This window comes from Schistocerca piceifrons, chromosome X (genome assembly GCF_021461385.2).
Source record: "Schistocerca piceifrons isolate TAMUIC-IGC-003096 chromosome X, iqSchPice1.1, whole genome shotgun sequence".
In the NCBI taxonomy this organism is placed as follows: domain Eukaryota; kingdom Metazoa; phylum Arthropoda; class Insecta; order Orthoptera; family Acrididae; genus Schistocerca; species Schistocerca piceifrons.
The window spans coordinates 467,549,594-467,566,841 of NC_060149.1; the positions used below are offsets into that span (position 1 = coordinate 467,549,594).

General features: G+C 43.0%; 1 protein-coding gene across 1 annotated transcript in view; it reads left to right on the top strand.

Annotated features, from left to right (window-relative positions):
- Positions 1-17,248, top strand: part of LOC124721645 — a 504,773-nt gene that overhangs the window by 251,078 nt on the left and 236,447 nt on the right. Inside the window, exon 2 of the mRNA XM_047246708.1 lies at positions 12,558-12,624. Within this exon, the coding sequence (XP_047102664.1) occupies positions 12,558-12,624 (67 nt within the window). The remainder of the gene's footprint in view (positions 1-12,557; positions 12,625-17,248) is intronic.

The following is a 17,248-nucleotide window of genomic DNA, read 5'->3' on the forward strand; positions in this document are numbered from 1 at the left end:
TTAAGTCCGTGGGCATCCTTGCTTTCTGTTCTTGGTATTACGTCACCACGGCTAGATGCTATTTTGAAATGCTGACATTACACGATCACATTTCTTGACGTGGGATCTTTATAGATTTGAACAGTAGTATGTGGGACTCGATTCGACAAGTATCAAATTAGCGCTTTAGTAACAATTCTGGTTCCGAGTATAGCCAGCATAAACGTAAAAAAAACCGTAATTAAGTAATCTGAGCTTGTAACGCATCATAAAGGTTTTTTTCTTTGGTTCTGGTGATTAGTTATTTAATGCAGTAATCCTCATTAATCATGAGACTGAAACGGAAACAAAGTATTCATCGTCGTTTTGTCCTCACGAATGAGAGGAACAGTGTGAAAGTCTTGGTGTCTCGCTTCACTATACTGCTCACGAACGCCATTATAGGCACTGTCTTAAACCCCCCCCCCCCCCAAAAACCTCCCACGGGCCTCTTCAGCACTGACGAAAATGGAAAGCAAGTGTTCCAATCTTTTGCTATAACGTTTGGGGGGCATTTTTTGTGACAATCATCCATTTGTGAAACTGTCTCTGACAATATCGATTCACATGGTCAGACCATTACAAGTAGTGTTTACGTCTCAAAATTGTCTTCCACTGGAAAAGAAGGAAGGGAGAGGGATAAGGGTGTATCGTCCCTTAGACTACGAGGTCATTGGAAACGGAGTACAAGCTCGGATTGTGGGGAAGGAAATCGACCGTGTCCTCTCAAAGGAGCCATCCAGGCATTTGCTTCAGGCGGTTTAAGGAAATTGCGAAACTCCTAAATCTAGATAGCCGGACGCGAATTGAACTGTCGTTTCCCCGAATGTGAGTCCACTGTGCTAACCACTGCGTTACCTCGCTCGGTCTCTTCCACGAGGAGCCCGGAAGTTTATAGAACTTAGTAAATAAGTACAGCCTTGATGCTAGCGTATCGGAGAGATGAACAGAGCACACTATGAGCATGAACTTCTTTCCGTTGACTTCTGAGACCATTCCTAAAGGCGCATACCAGTGAGACGAAGTGGGAAAACTGTAGATAGTACTGGGGCCATGCTATGATTCCGAATTCTTCTTTGACTTCTTTCACCTCTAAGACATATGCACACTACAGAGACAACCACTGTACTACACTCCACATCCAATCATAGTACCTTTCGAGAAAACCCTGGAAGAAATACCTCAGTACAAGTGATCTTCAGCGTCATCGCTGCATTGTGGACATTGATGCTGGACATAAGGAGGTTCCAACGAAACATAAGTCACTAATTTAAAATTGCGAGTAATAGGCGGAGATTCGTGTAAAATGAACAAGCTTTTCCGCTGCACTGGATGTACTGCATCACAAAAATGCGTTTACTGCTACTGCATCAAAAATATTTTCTCAACGATCTAACAGTTGCTCATCTCGGATTCATAGACTTCTGAATAAATCAGTCATAGGTATAGCTCGCAGCATCTCTCTTACCACACGCTACGCAAGCCCTGGTACTCAACTTCACCTGCAACTATCCATTTTGTTTTTGTTATGTTGGGGAATTTTAGGTTTCCTATTTTGATATAACATGCGATCTTGTTGTATCGTTCATTTCTGTGTATAATCTGTCTGTTTTCTCTTGTAGTTCAACTACTTACACATTTCGTGACACTTGGATGAAACATCAAAAGTTATTACACATAAACTCAACGTTATTATATCATATTTAAAAGGTATTCTACTAGGTTTTAGCACACTGTCAGCAATTGCAGGTCACATCGAACTTCAGTATATGAGATTCTGCAGTAGGTGTCAGTTTCGAAGTATACAATAGGGATCTGCAATTTTTCAAATCATTTCCTCGTTCGTGTTCTCTATAAACTCATAAGTAAATGATTGTAGACATCCGCCTTGGGATACTATCTGACAAAAGCTATGTACAGAGTGATCTTACGCAGTGGTAAGACGGACAGTGGGCTCGCATCGAGGGGACCGTGGTTCAGCTCCTCGTCTAGCCACCCAATTTACCAGATATGACTGGGGGTTCTGACCTGTCTGATTTCCTATCCACGTCTGGCTCCAGTCCGAATACTTGGCACCACCTTTAATGACATCGTCGTCGATGGAACATTAGCTCCTAATCTTCCGCTCTTCATTCATTCCGAGGTGGCGCAGTGGTTAGCACACTGGACTCGCATTCGGGAGGACGACGGTTCAATCCCGTCTCCGGCCATCCTGATTTAGGTTTTCCGTGATTTCCCTAAATCGCTTCAGGCAAATGCCGGGATGGTTCCTTTGAAAGGGCACGGCCGATTTCCTTCCCCATCCTTCACTCACCCGAGCTTGCGCTCCGTCTCTAATGACCTCGTTGTCGACGGGACGTTAAACACTAATATCCTCCTCCTCCTCTTTCATTCATTCATTCCTTTCGAAGCCAGGTGATCCGGCAGGCAATGTGGCAAGGCCAGTACTCCCTATACATTTTCGAAGATACGTAGCAGCTAGAAGATCTACAATACTCCCAAGAAATGCTAAATGATGCTGTAAACACATCTTACGACAGCTAAGGGATACGCCGCCCTCAAACAGTTCACGCAAAGAGAGAGAGAGAGAGAGAGAGAGAGAGAGAGAGAGAATTGCTCGACCAGCACGTTCAGGCGGATTCCAGGCGAGCTGTTGGAGACATGGCTCAGAGTTTATATTAGACAATGCCAACCCAGAAAACTATGCTTGCTGTTGGGCCTCCTATGCAATTATAAATGTCCAATTATCATACATACATCAACATTCGCGAAAACTGCAAAAATAGATGATAATGTTCCGACTGAATCCAGAGTTGTTTCAGTTCCACGTCTTTATGACTGTACCCAACAAGACAGGGGCTGCGCCATGTCTAGAAATTTCAGTTTCACATTTGGCAAAGTTTACAGCTTCACTTACGACAAAAGTTCAACAGTTATTTTTGGAATAAGTTCAGCGCTGTATTTCCCTTTCCACGAGCTACCATATGCAGTTGGCAAAAGAACGTCGTTCCATTACAAACAGACCACTCCTTTCATATATATTTAGATAGAGAACATGAAGCACAACCAAAATACTTTCAAGTTTGGGTATCATTATTTGCTGAAAATCTAGTTTTTGTGTTCTGAACCGTTCATGGCTAATAAGGGATGTTATTATTTAGGTAACACTGATTTATTGTAAGCAGATTTGAAACGGTGTTTCCTGAATGGGAGACCAGCATGTAGTTCGTTAGTATAGGAACGTTTTGCATGCAGCAGCAGGAGCAGCAAAACATGGCATCTCTTTTATGTGTGTGTGTACACAATAAAGGCATGGGATACCACACTTTTTGTCAACATTTTCACAGAACTGAGGAAAGATGCCCATTGAATTTTTTATTGAAGAAAGTCATGGAAGTCATCTGAAGTGTTTAAAATATTACGGAAATTGCGGTTCAAGATTAACAGACTTGGATTTGGGCGCTGGTTCTCCAGATTTCGAACGTAGCATTCCATTCATAAGAGCAAAGTTTTCGAAAATGTACTTAGTAATGTGTGTACAAAGATAATCCATCGGTAAAATAGTAGTTATTGGAACTCATGATTAAAAACACAACTGGAAAGTAATTAACCACTGGTGTCAGATTACTAGTAACTCTTACCACTGAAAGCTCGCTCTGGAGCGAACAGTTAGATTCAATATATTCAAAATCAATTCCGACAAATTCAGCGTAAATGAATAAATGTAGAAGAAAGTAAAAAAACCATCGCCGGCCGGAGTGGCCGAGTGGTTCTAGGCGCTACATTCTGGAACCGCGCGACCGCTACGGTCGCAGGTTCGAATCCTGCCTCGAGCATGGATGTGTGTGATGTCCTTAGGTTAGTTAGGTTTAAGTAGTTCTACGTTCTAGGGGACTGATGACCTCAGAAGTTAAGTCCCATAGTGCTCAGAGCCATTTGAACCAAAAAACTATCGATGTCGGTGGAAATATCAAACGGGAACGTATTACGGTATGAGGGAAAAGTGTGACGGGTGTACGTGAGCCTGCATCATGAATAACAAAAAGTTAAGTGTAGGTTTATGTAAAAAAAAAATTGCTGCAAATGACTAGCAAGTAGACGTTTGTAGTTTCGGCTTGCTGAACCAATGGATACGTTCTACATTACAACTTACAATGTTCATAATCAACTAAACTTGCGGCCAGCCAACTAAATGGCAGAGTGAAGTCATTTTAGGCAAGGAGAACACGCATGAGAAAAGGAAAGAATGAATCAAAGCAATAGAATGATTAATTTCGTCATATATTCTCATTCTTCAGTGTAAATATATTTTGTAGAGGACGAAATCAATCCTGACAAATTCAGGGTAAATAAATAAATATAGAGGAAAACGCTATTGTATAGATCTCAAAAGCCAGATGAAACCTTCATTGGCGTACGAAAAATAGTGAGTAACAAGCTAAATCTCGATTGTGAACCTTACGGAAAAGAACTACGTATGTTAAAAGGCAACGCTGGCAAGCACATCTTGTCGGCTGTCAGTGGCTGCGCTAGTGAAAGGAATACGTAACGCATTTCGTAAGGATGTCGATGACCCAACGCGTGAGACAGTTCCATCTGATGGGAAATACCCGACTTCTTAGCGGTAACGTAATTCCTGTTCCTGTTGCTGTTCTGGCATATCGGGTGGGAAGCAAACGGCTGAAAAGAAGAGTGCCGTCATAAAATGAAATAGCTCCGTAGGTATACATTATTGAATACAATATTTGTTACATTATTGGTCAGTGCTCTGTTGGCCACGACGTCGTCAATACATGTCGAGCTTGTTGTACTCTTCAGAATTCAGCAAAGAGATCAGTAGTAGTCTCGACTGTGTGCAGATGGAAGTGTGTGATTCGTTACGTCTATAGGCCATGCTTCTGGTAGTTCGAATCATTGCCAGCCTTTGACCCACTGTATATCTACACGTGCATTTCTTGTGGGCGCCAAGAGGTACACTACTGGTAAGAAATTTCTTTATTTGTCCGAGCCCAACAAACTGGAACACAATATAATCATAAAAATACAATCTAATATTAATGATTGAGATTTTCACGCTTTGAGTCGAATATCCAGCGGTTACGACGACACCGCCATTGGCTGCAAACAAGTCTTCCTTGTCACAGGATGGCTCACATTAATGAAAACCAAGAAGTATTCCAACCCTGCCTTTTCCCACGTACACGAACTTCATCGTCACTGATATTCCACTTCTCCAAACTAATTTTGCACTTTGTCACTCCTCTTCTCAACCTGTTCAGACTCTTCCACCACCCGTACAAGAGATAGCAGCCTGAAGGTAGCTCCTCTTTTGCTGTCTCTAATCCTCCAGGTGACTGTACCCTTCGCAGCTCAGTTCGGCAGGCTTCTGATGAATTTGGAACTGGTGCTGTTCTAAGGAGGAAACTTTTTCTGGAATTCAGTCGTCATGGGCAAGAATGAGTTCCAAACAATGGACGCCTTGGATATGTTGCTTGCTTCTTTTTAATCTCTGCTTCTACCTGTCGTCTTGCATGTGGAAGTGCTGTCTCATGCACGGAAAGATCTTCCTGACAGGAGTTGGTTTTAGACACCCTGTGCCTGTGCGACCTGTCTTACGAAGAGCCACATCAACTTGATTAGCATGTGCAGAGTTTCTCCATACTGTAGCAGTGTTCTCTGTAGCAGAGAAATAGAGCAGGAGCGGATGTGTGGAAGACGTTGGGCTGCGCACCCCACGTGGTCTTTCTCGGTTTGGTGACAAGATTCTTCCTGGTGCATTCGTTCTATCTGTTGTCCGTACAGTTAGGGTGCGATTAAATTTTAAACCTAGGAATTTTAGGGTGAGCGCAGTGATTTAAATCGTATCCTTCCCCGGTGATGTTCGGCTTTGCTTATGCCTTCTTATAGCGTAGGTGGAATGCACACTTTTGACTTTTATTCGGATCGTCGTCGAAGATAGGAATTTCTTCGAGAGTGGATGTTAGTTTGCATTCCACTTCTTCAAATGTCGCTTTCTAAGCTGCTACAGCTGTGTAATCTGCAGAGATGGACTGGATTCCGATGTTGGGTGGCTGACAACTGATATTTACTAGGGTTGGATAAAAAGTAGTTGCAATACTGCGGTGTCATGAAGGATGTGCGTTAAATGGCATGGGCGCTATCTGTAGCTGATAGCAGAAGGTCGGTTGAAGTAGTGCAGTGAGCGGCGACGGCTGTGTGTGAGTCAGTTGCAGTATGTACGGTCTGGAAGTGAGGGAGGCCAGTTCAAGCGCCCTAACAGATGGTCACTGCAGCCTACTACTGCAGTATCTAGCGACATCACCGTCGTCACGCGATGAGAAGAAAGCGATTGTACTCTCTGGCAGTGCATGCCAATATTCTTTACGTCAATGCATGATGCCTCATGGCGAACCACGCGCAGGAGATCCTGCGTAGGAGAGGGTGGGAGATACCGGAACATCCACCGTATTCACCCAAAATGAGTCCGTGCGATTGCGACCTGTTCACGAAAATGAAGAAACGTCTTCGTGACACGCGCTACAACACAAGAGAAGGCTTCATCCGTACCATAGTGCGGTCCTTGAGAGACGTCGATAGAGATGGAGGCGCTAACGGTGTACGACGCCAGCATCTGTATGGGGAAGTTCAAATGGCTCTGAGCACTATGGGACATAATATCTGAGGTCATCAGTCCCCTACAACTTAGAACTACTTAAACCTAACCAACCTAAGGACATCACACACATCCATGCCCGAGGCAGGATTCGAACCTGCGACCGTAGCGGTCGCGCGGTTCCAGACTGATGCGCCTAGAACCGCTCGGCCACACCGGCCGGCTTGTATGGGGAAGGTGATAGAGATGTGAAGCAGTTATATTGCGGGCATGTAATCCGGTGAACGTCAGTTAGTAAAGTCTGGTGTGAAATATAACAGTGTTGCCACTACTTTTTGTCCTACCCTCGTAAGTTAGAAAATATCGGAACCAGCAAACTTGTATGCAGAAGGCTACTTTTCTGCGTTCTGCATTGTCATTTAGAGTGACAAAAACTCGTATGTGCTGCTGCAGACACTGAATAAGCAGCGTCAATCGGAAGTTTTTAGTTTTTGTGTGACAGGCAATCGTTTTGACACCCCTCAGCTGAGTGGTGTCATGGCGATGAACTAGCACCTGTTGGCTCCAGACGAAATCTAAGGGGTACCGAAACGGATGCCTGCCATGACGGTGCCTAGTTATCAGTGACTGACTGTCTGTATAGGCATGTTTTTGAAACGTTGAAAGGTGTGCAGGTGACACAGCTGATGTTGCCGAAATGAGGGCAGGGATGTCTTAGAAGGACACACTGCCGTTTTATTCAAGCGTATGTTAGCGTCGCACCCCGCCGTGATCATGCCACAGGAGAGTGCGAAACAGAAAAGCTGAAAAAGCGTAAACGTTCTTTGCTGCTTCGGATCACGTTCATATCTCGTCGAATGAATTTGGAAGGTCCCTAGTGGTTCCACCCTGTATACCAGATCAAAAACTGCGGTCGCACTAAACTCCAAAGGGATGTTATTCATTTGGGCTTCAGGCTAACGATGTCGCTAGAGGAGGATTGAAGCGTTCGTGGGGTGTCAGCAGCATCAAAGGGTACGAATAAAGTCGTCCTGTTGCTCATCGCACTGAGTTTTCGAACGCGAAATGTGTGGTAAATAACGCCCCAAGGGAAGGGTTGGTTTCATTGATACCCTTTTTGCCTCAGAACTTTTCGTGTCGATTCTGAGCGGCTGTGTGTCAGAAATGTTTTCCTCGGTCGCTCATAAGAAAACTGTTTGATTTCAACGCTGGGCGCCGCGGTTGTGACCGCTATCGCAGAAGCGTCAAAAGAAGGGGTTAAATGTAGGTAAGAGGTGGTATGACGACCTTCCCATTGTGTGACGCGTCCAAGGTGGCGATGAGCAGAATTGTCGTGATTTTTAGTGCTAATATGACATCATTAAGTCACCATACGCCTCACATTAACGTTTGAGCTCTATCCTTTTTTTTTTTCGCATGTGTCGGCACCTCGCTGTTTGAAGCTTCACCGAGTCATGGGGTGATACCTTAAGGTGCCACCATTACAGAGGAAAGTTTTAAGCATATTGAGCCAAATTTCAAACTTCTATGTAGCAATGGGAGACAGTTACGGGGTTTCGAAAAAACAACCCATTAATTGCGTTGCTCAGTGTAGTTGAAACTTGCCTTGCGCAGTGGAAATGACAGAGGGCATAAATGAATATTTGGATGAATTGTGTGGTCATAATCATTTCCAGTAAGTTATTTATTTGATTTCAAGAACATGTAGATAACACATCCTGTATGCAAGTAATGTGATATAAGTATATGTGAATTAATATGGTCCCATAACGTTTTTAGCTTAGAAATCTGAAATCTAAAGATGCATGGCTGTCACATTGTACATGATGATGCTCAACCAGATCTCTCGGAACCTGCACATGGTCTCTCACCTTCTGACCCGTAAGGCATGCAAAGCAATGTCAAAAGCGTTCTGCTGTGTGTAGCTTTGAGAAATGGATATACTGAATGTAATAGTGGCTCACTTTCACAAGTAGTCCGGCAGAAGACAATAAAACGTGTAAAGATGGGTGCCATAATTCGATGTAGGTTGCAGAATATATAAAGTATCATAAAAGTAAGAGAATTTTTAAACATGAACGTATCAGTGGCACAAGATTGTGAATAAACCTCAAAAGCTTTGATTCAGTTGATGATTATTCCATCTCAAACGTAATCATTGCTACAATAATGCATACAGTCGTTCGTAAGTGTAACACTTGGTATTTTGAATAATCACAAAAGAAAGAATAGAACAATAAGAGTTCTGTATGCATTGGAAAATAGTGAAAACATTTTACCAGATAAGAGTGTGATGAATTCAACCATTTTATTCGGATGGACTAATGGAAACCCAGTTCTGTACTACGTGCCTCGAAAATTCAGTACATCACAGAATAATGGAAGTTTAGTTTAAACATAGCTAAATGCACATTTAAGCTCCGAAAATATAGCTTACAATATCACACCAAGCCGTGCGATGCGAGCCAGACTCTCACCATACATTTGTAACACATAATCTGAGAAAGAGCAACACAAAGCAACAGCAAAACAACTTAATGCTTTACTCGTCCATACCAGAGAGGCAGCACCCGAAAAACAAAAACCAGGAAGATGCAAACAAAGTTAGACTGCCTTTGTACGATTCAAACGGCTTGCACACAGCGAAAAACGAGGTCGCACTTGCTTCTCATTGATTAGCCCTATAACTCACCAAATTGTTCCACTTCAAATATCCCTCCTGAGTTGGTCAAAGGTTATGAAGCCTTCAGTGATGGATTGCTTGGTACAGAAACATTTTTGCCATGTGCTTGCGACTAAGCAGTCACGAAGAAGGAACAGTTACCGTTACATGCGGATAAGTGTAATGCAATGCCTGTAACGGAGAGAGAGAGAGAACACGACAGTATGTTCTTACAAGATTAATGAGGAAGCACGTACAACCGCATAAGTATTTATGGGTAATATTAGGAAACAGCATACAGCTGGACAGTCACTTACAATTACTATTAGACAATGTGAATGGGAACTTATAACTGTTGGAAGTGTATTGGAAAAATGCAATGAACATGTAAAAGAAGTGACGTATAGGACACTAGTGCGAATGGTTACAAGAGTATTCTACCGGTGTTTGGGGTGCTTAGCCAAGTATGCGTGACAACAGCCATCGAATGATCTTAGAGTCGCTCTTCTAGGGTCGTAACAGGTCGGTATAGCCCGTACGTAAGTGTAATAGAAATTCTCGAGGAAATTAAATGTGGATGCTCGGTAGGAAACCGAATTGATTCTCGCAAATCCAGCTTAGGGGATACGTACTAGAAGAGGACTGCGCGAATATTATGCTGCCGTTTTGCTATATCTCGCGTAATGATCATGAGAATAAGATAAGTGAGATAATGGCGCGTACAGAGGTATACAATGAGTCATTTTCCCTTCGCTCGATACGTGACTGTAATTGGAAAGAGACTCGATAATATTGTTACGATGTACCCTACGCCACGCACTGTAAGTTACCCATGGAGTATACGTGGAGATACCGTTTTATTAAACTGATACAGTGTTAACCTTGCATATTTTAGTGCACAGATCCCTCGTAGATACTAATTTATCAGCGATTAGGAGACGGAAGACGTAATGGCATCTATTAAGGAACTGAAGCTGGGCTTACTATTGATGCACTGTTTCCGCTGTACAGAAGTTCAAAGCTTAATCTCTGTTATGAAATTTTATGCAGACTTCGAAGCGAACTAGATAAATGAAGCGGATGTGAATACATGTGATACATCTGTATTAGAAACCACTGATAGATGACCAAGCCGAGAAGCGACAAATACAGAATTCTGAAAGACGAACTACAGCTAAATACTTACGATACAAATTTGCGACAATCCACTACTTAAGCACTGAGTTCACGAATATTCCACACATTGAGAAGCGTAGTGGCCAACGATTTTCGAATGCTGTTTATCTTGTTTTAAATGATGTCAACAACAAACAAAAGTTTCAGTTCTATATCGCACAGAATCTTAGAATATCTTTTTGGAAAATCGTTGCATCTACCTGTTACCGTTTGCTATCGGGTTTGTTTGACAGAGCGAATGGGTTGCACTACTTGGTAGGTGGCGTTGCAGATAATAACGGTAGCATTCTGTTTTACCGCATATTTGTGGCGTTACGTGGATAACATGCGCGTTTCAGCAGGTGTGTGTTTGATATCCTAGTGGCCGATTTGCGTAGCGACGTTAATTGGCACCAAATAAATTGTGACTTAACTCCATGCGCTGTTCTTATAGCGCATTTATGAAGTCTCATGTTTGTAGTAACACACCAGCGAATTCCTGAGCTTGAGCTCTAAATTCAGTATATCATGTGTGAAATACTAGACCACCGTACAATAGGATAAATAATGTGCAGGAGTGTGTGTGTGAAATCTTATGGGACTTAACTGCTAAGGTCATCAGTCCCTAAGCTTACACACTACGTACCCTAAATTATACTAAGGACAAAAAAAACACACACACACACACACACACACACACACACACACACACACACACACACACACACACACACACACAACCATCCATGCCCGAGGGAGGTCTCGAAGCTCCGCCGGGACCAGCCGCACCGTCCATGACTATAGCGCCTAGGTCGCTCGGCTAATCCCGCGCGACAATGTGCAGGATTATTTGATCCCTCTCCTATTCTTATGGCGACTGATACCCGGGGGAAGGATTGTCTGTGCGGCTCGGTATGTGTCTGAATCTGTCCAGTTTTCAAGTCATGACTGTAGGAGACCTGTATGTGAGTATCAGTAATATATGCATTACTGGAAATTTAAAAGCAACACTCTCCGTGTTACACGATGGCTTTGATTTAATTTGTACCACTAGTCGGAAGAGAATCTGTTCGACATCCCCTTTGTGACAGAAAAAAAGTTTCAGTTGCAAAACTCTTGTTCCAGCTAAACTGTTTGTGTTACATGACATTTGACAATGTTGATTAACTCCACCGGTTTCAGCAAGATCTGGTTTGTTGTTGTGACCTTCAGTCCGAAGACTGGTTTGATGCAAATTTCCCCCTCTTCATCTCCTCATTACTACTGCAACCTGCATCCAATTGAACCCGCTTACTGTACTGAAGCGTCTTCTTCCTCTAGAATTTGTACCCCCCCCCTCCTCCCCCTGCTTTCCATTACAAAATCGACAGTTCCTAGAAATGAAGACGCAGACTCCTTACAAACGAACAGCAACTTCCTTTAATGGAAATTAATCCAAATTATCCTGTGATGGTATTATATTCCAGGCGTCATTTGAACGAAACCTACTCGACACGAATACTTCAAAAATCTGTATAAACAAAACTATGCTGTAGAGCCAGCTGAAACTCGACGTATTCCGACAAAATAAAACTTTAGTTGATATCAACGTTAGCTACATACCAGAACGATAAGTTTTTATCACCTCATATTTGAAAATAATTTTCTCTGAGAGGTCATTTTCCAGAAGAATTTGAAATTTTTCCGAAGGTGCACATGTTACTGGCATTTATAAGTTTTCTCTGGATTTAAAGAGAGACGATTTCCTTAAGACCTTTTTGCCTTAAAATTTACTGACATCCGCCTTCAGCAAAATAAGGTTATTCTATAATAGAATCAATCAATTAATTAATATTTTCTGAAGCCTTCATACAGTTCACCTTAACTACGCCGGTGGACGGTGCCTGTCAATTTTCTGGATAAATCACAGTCGGAGAGAAATTCAGACTATTAGCTTAGGGCGCAGTTTCTTATCTTCTTAGAATGTTGCCTTCTGCTCCGTTTAAAGATACTCACCTTAAAATTTCATTCAACTCCGTTATCTCCAAAATCACGGTACGCTATAAAGCTGTTAATGTATCAGATAAATGATGCACATCACATTTAAATCTCTTCTCTCTTTGTTATTAGGTACTGGCAACTGAAATCTGTGCGCTGCCCCCACCCAGGGAAATATCGCCGCGTAGAACCGCTTTCGGTAAGTACACTGACCCGTCATACATGCCACAGCTCCATAATGATGTTCTTGTGGTTTTAAAAAATATATCATAGTACAGTATAAGAGAATATGGAATTCTACGTTCAATTAACTTAGTTTTCTGCGTAACCTCCAACTAATCCTTAAATAGACAGGGAGATATACCGTACTGTAAAGCTATTACTGGATTTTTCTGCCTTCCATGATGAATTATGATGATAGAAAATGAACTTGTATCTCTAATATCATAAATTAAGTTCTGAAAACAACTGTTAGAGGATGCACAGTTCAAATGTTGTGTTCCTAAATTCCCAGACAAAAAATTGTCCAATTCACTTCTGCCAGGTCTTTAATCTCTTGCATCCTCGGTGCTGCACGAAGGTGTCACCAATCTCACGTGGGGGGGGACAACACAATAGCGGACTGGTATTTCAGTTTTAAAGGGGTCCAAATTTACGTCCAGCAACCCAATTTAACTTTCTTTCTAATTTTGTTGAATCGCTTACGCCGATTATCAAGGTGGTTCGTTCACTAAGACCCCAGCCGATTCCCTCACTTCCCCTCTCCTCCTTTTCGCTGATGACCATTAAAATTGCAGTTAATGACAGTTTGCAATAAACATCAAGTTGTCATGATGTCTACATATGCTTAGCTATAAAAACTATTAGCGTTTCAGCACAACCCCACAAATTAGGTCGAAGTAACGCCCATCTACATTCTGTACATGGGGAAACATTACGTAGCAGGTTTCTCATTCAGAAATAACATTCGAAAGTTTGTTCATAACAAGATAATGGTGAGCCTACCAGCATGTGCTGGAACTCGACAGCGCCAGGATCATGGCTTATCAAGACTGCATTTTATCGTTTCACGATATTGCTGGTTGCACTGGTCGGTTCCCACAACTGATATGAAAATATGGAGTCCATCAGCTCACGAAGGCCATACACAGCGTTTTGCTTTATCTTAAAGACCCCACACAACTAGCTTCCGAGAGGAAAGACGTACTGTTTGTTCAGCTAAGTAGGATCATACAACCATGTGTGAGTTAACGGGCGAGCTGTGACGCCCTGAAAATATTCTAAGTTCGGAGTTGGCGTGGCCGTGCTGGGGCCTCTCGGCGGGCCGCAGCTCGTCGGCGGCCGCATGGTGCCGAACTTTAGCTGGGGTCCAGGCAGAGCGCGTGGCTGGGAATTCCATGGTGATGCTGTGTCGATATGCAGGGAGTGCCAAAGATGGCGGACTTCGTGAAACCCTAATGGCAGACATTTCACAGTTCGTATAGAAATTAATAGTAGCCAGATGAATCATGATACCTCAAAAAGAAACATGTACATTGCACCATCAGAATCGTCGTGCAAATAATGGTAATCAGATTTTCAATATCTTTATTAGTTTCAAGTTTAGTATCTGACGATAAATTATACAAGTAACACCCAGCAACGAATTTCCAAAATCTAAACGGTTCACCCAATTTTGCCAATCGACATGTTTTTAGAAGGCTATTAGTGTAAACATAAATTGGTATAAATTACAGGCATGTAACTTGAATAGTACATGAGTTATTGGAGGTCAAAGTGGCCGATTACTATCGATCGCATCAGGCCATAAGTACTCCACAGTTACACTAAAAAACGGCAGCAGCATGCTTATAAATATATTTATTCATCTGTGTCTTTTTTTATATCCGATATATACTATTCATGAAGAAATTGGTCAATTATCTACTGTGTTTTAGAAAGAACAGAGACATTAGGCTACTGGCGTACTGCTGTTCTATTCCTTTGATATAAATTTAATTTATTTATGTATTTAATAATGTGTGTTACAGCGTGTTTATGGTCCAGCCATAGGAATATTTATTTAATTTCAAGTCATTTAAATGTAAATCCAGTATTTCGAACGTGTTTCGTTATGTTTGCGGGTGTGCATTGGCTTGGAGACAGGGCTGGAGCGCTCTAGCCGATCACAGCAATCGTTCCAAAATGGACACGTGGAGAGACTGTATGGAAGTAGGGGAGGAGGATCGTTTAGAGAGAGGACAGGGCAATTCTGAACAGTGCGGCGCGAGGGACAGTCGCACAGGACACGAGAGAGTCCTGGATAGTACGGCGCGACAGACGCACAGTCGCGGGAAAGACTTGGAGAGTGGAGCAGTTTGCACGTGGTGGCGGAAGATAAAAATATTTCATAGTGTCGACTCGTGCACTTGCGAGATTTCCGTGGCTTCTGCAGTGAAGACATAGTATGCGCTTAGAGGTGAATATCTCGCGAGCTACGAGTATGTTGTTGTCCATAACTAATTACGTGAAATCGGAATCTATTGTTTCCCTGTTATTCAACTTATATTTTATTTAATTGCTGGACAATCGACACCAATAAGTGTTCTACAGTAATAATGGGCATTCTTAAAGGTGCTTCTGCTATCGTGCTTATCATTTAAAGTCGTTAAAATAGTACACGCAGATTTTATTTAATTGCAATCCTTCATTAATAAATTTATATGTTACATTCATAAATCGCAATTCCCAAGTGATAGGAACCTTCGACCATTCGATTCATGTGTGTATTCGTATTGTATACTGTATACTCAGCAGTAATTGGTTTGTAATGACGCAACTGCGTAACGCAGCCCATAGACAAAGAAACCAGCCAAAACGTTTAATATTTCAACTCTGAGTCAGAGGGTATGTAGTGGAGGGCCACACCATCATTTTTATTTTGAACGCCCGCACATGCCATGTACAGTATTTGACATAAAGCCTGGCCACCCGCCTGGCCGCAGAGACGAAGTATGAGTCGTTTAGATAAGGCGGAAATAAAGTTGGGCACTCAGAATCTTAAGTCCGACAATCTGCACAAACTGGCAACATTGTAGGATGCAGAATTTTATGGAACAAGTGTTGTGGTCGTGTTGAAGCAGCGTATCATTGTGTGCGCTCGTAATCTAGCGATAAACGTCGCGCAGTATAAATATGAAATCGAGTATTCGAGGCCACTTCTTTCTTTTTCCCAAACTGCTTTTCTTCTGCCTGCTAAAATCTATCAGTCTGACGAGAGTTTAGACACAACTTGCTTTACGCTCTAACCGCCTAGAAACACCAAAACCTTACATAAACATTTCTGCGCAAGAGCTCTTACCCCTCATTCTAGCTCAAAACAATTTCTGAAAGTGTTTCCTCTCACTGCTGCGGACACAAGCCAGCTGTCCGACCAAGTGATAGCAATGCACCACTCTTTCCATCTCAGCACTTGGACTCACAAGCATAAAACTATTATTGTAGTTTCATTTTCCAGGCGAAATATTTTCGATAAACCAAGTGAACACTGTACAGTCAAAACAGCAATGTAACCATTGCTGAAGCAGCACACGACGTGAGGAAAATTATGTATGTAACGTACCATTGCTGACAAAGTTTTTTGATAAAACTAGACTGGAACATTAGCCCGTGAAGGTTTTGGTGATCTGTTGTCGCGTAGGTTACTGAAAGTGTATTTCCCCCCAGGGGGTACACAACTCTTTTGTGGATACGTGCGTAGTGAGCATGGGACCCCGAGCTAATGTGGCCTTCCTTCCTTTCCGGGCTGCATACCTTCCCTTTCCGCATCCTTCCCCATCCCCCATCTTCGCCCCCCCCCCCCATCTCCGCCTCTGTCCTTCCCTTTCTTCCCCTCTGGGAGTATGTTTTGTGCCTACGTCCAGAGACGGACGCTCGAAACTGTAACAAATTCTATGCTTTCTCCGCTTGCAAGTCTTCATCCTCCCTTTGTCCTTCTCTTTTCCTCACCTCTTCTCTTTGCCCTTTTCTCCACTGCGGCGTTTGAGACCTCTCTTCTTTCCTTTCCCTTTCTCTTCTTTCCTTTCCCTTTCTCTTCTTTCCTTTCCCTTTCTCTTCATTCCTTTCCCTTTCTCTTTTTTCCTCTCTGTGCGTGTCTGAAGGCCGACCCAGACATTTCCATGCATAGCCGGTGATGGGGTAACGCGTAATTCCCCGCCCCGGGTAGACAGGTAGGACACGTACGTACCCCCTGGTAATGGCCAGGCCCAGGGAGGGGTGATTACCCGAGCTGATACCTTCCGAAAGTGCCGATTGGTCCATTCGTCCGTTTCTCGGGAGGTGTGACCTGAGGTGTGAACAATCACCTAAGGCGGGAGTGCCCTCAGAGAGGGCCCCCACAAGGAAGGAGGGCGCCATCGGAGACGATGGTAATCATGGGGGATACTTTTGCAATGGTTTCCTCATCTTCTACTATGTCAGCTCACAAGCGTGAGTTCAATGAGTGTCAGTCACAGACAGTCCTTCCATCATTGCCACAGTTCCTTGTTGTTTCTCGGTCTGACAAAGGTCACGACTTCTCCACAGTCAACCCTTTCATTATTCAGAAAGGTGTCGACGCAATTGCAGGTCCTGTAAAGTCTTGTTCCAGATTACGAAATGGCACCTTCTTGTTAGAAACAGTCAGTGCCCTCCAGGCACAAAAATTGCTGTGTACTTCACTGCTGCACACCTTCCCTGTCCGGGTGGAACCGCACTGTACTTTAAATTCATCACATGGGGTCGTTTATACACACTCCCTCGACGGATTGTCCGACGAGGAAATTCAACACTACCTGTCTGACCAG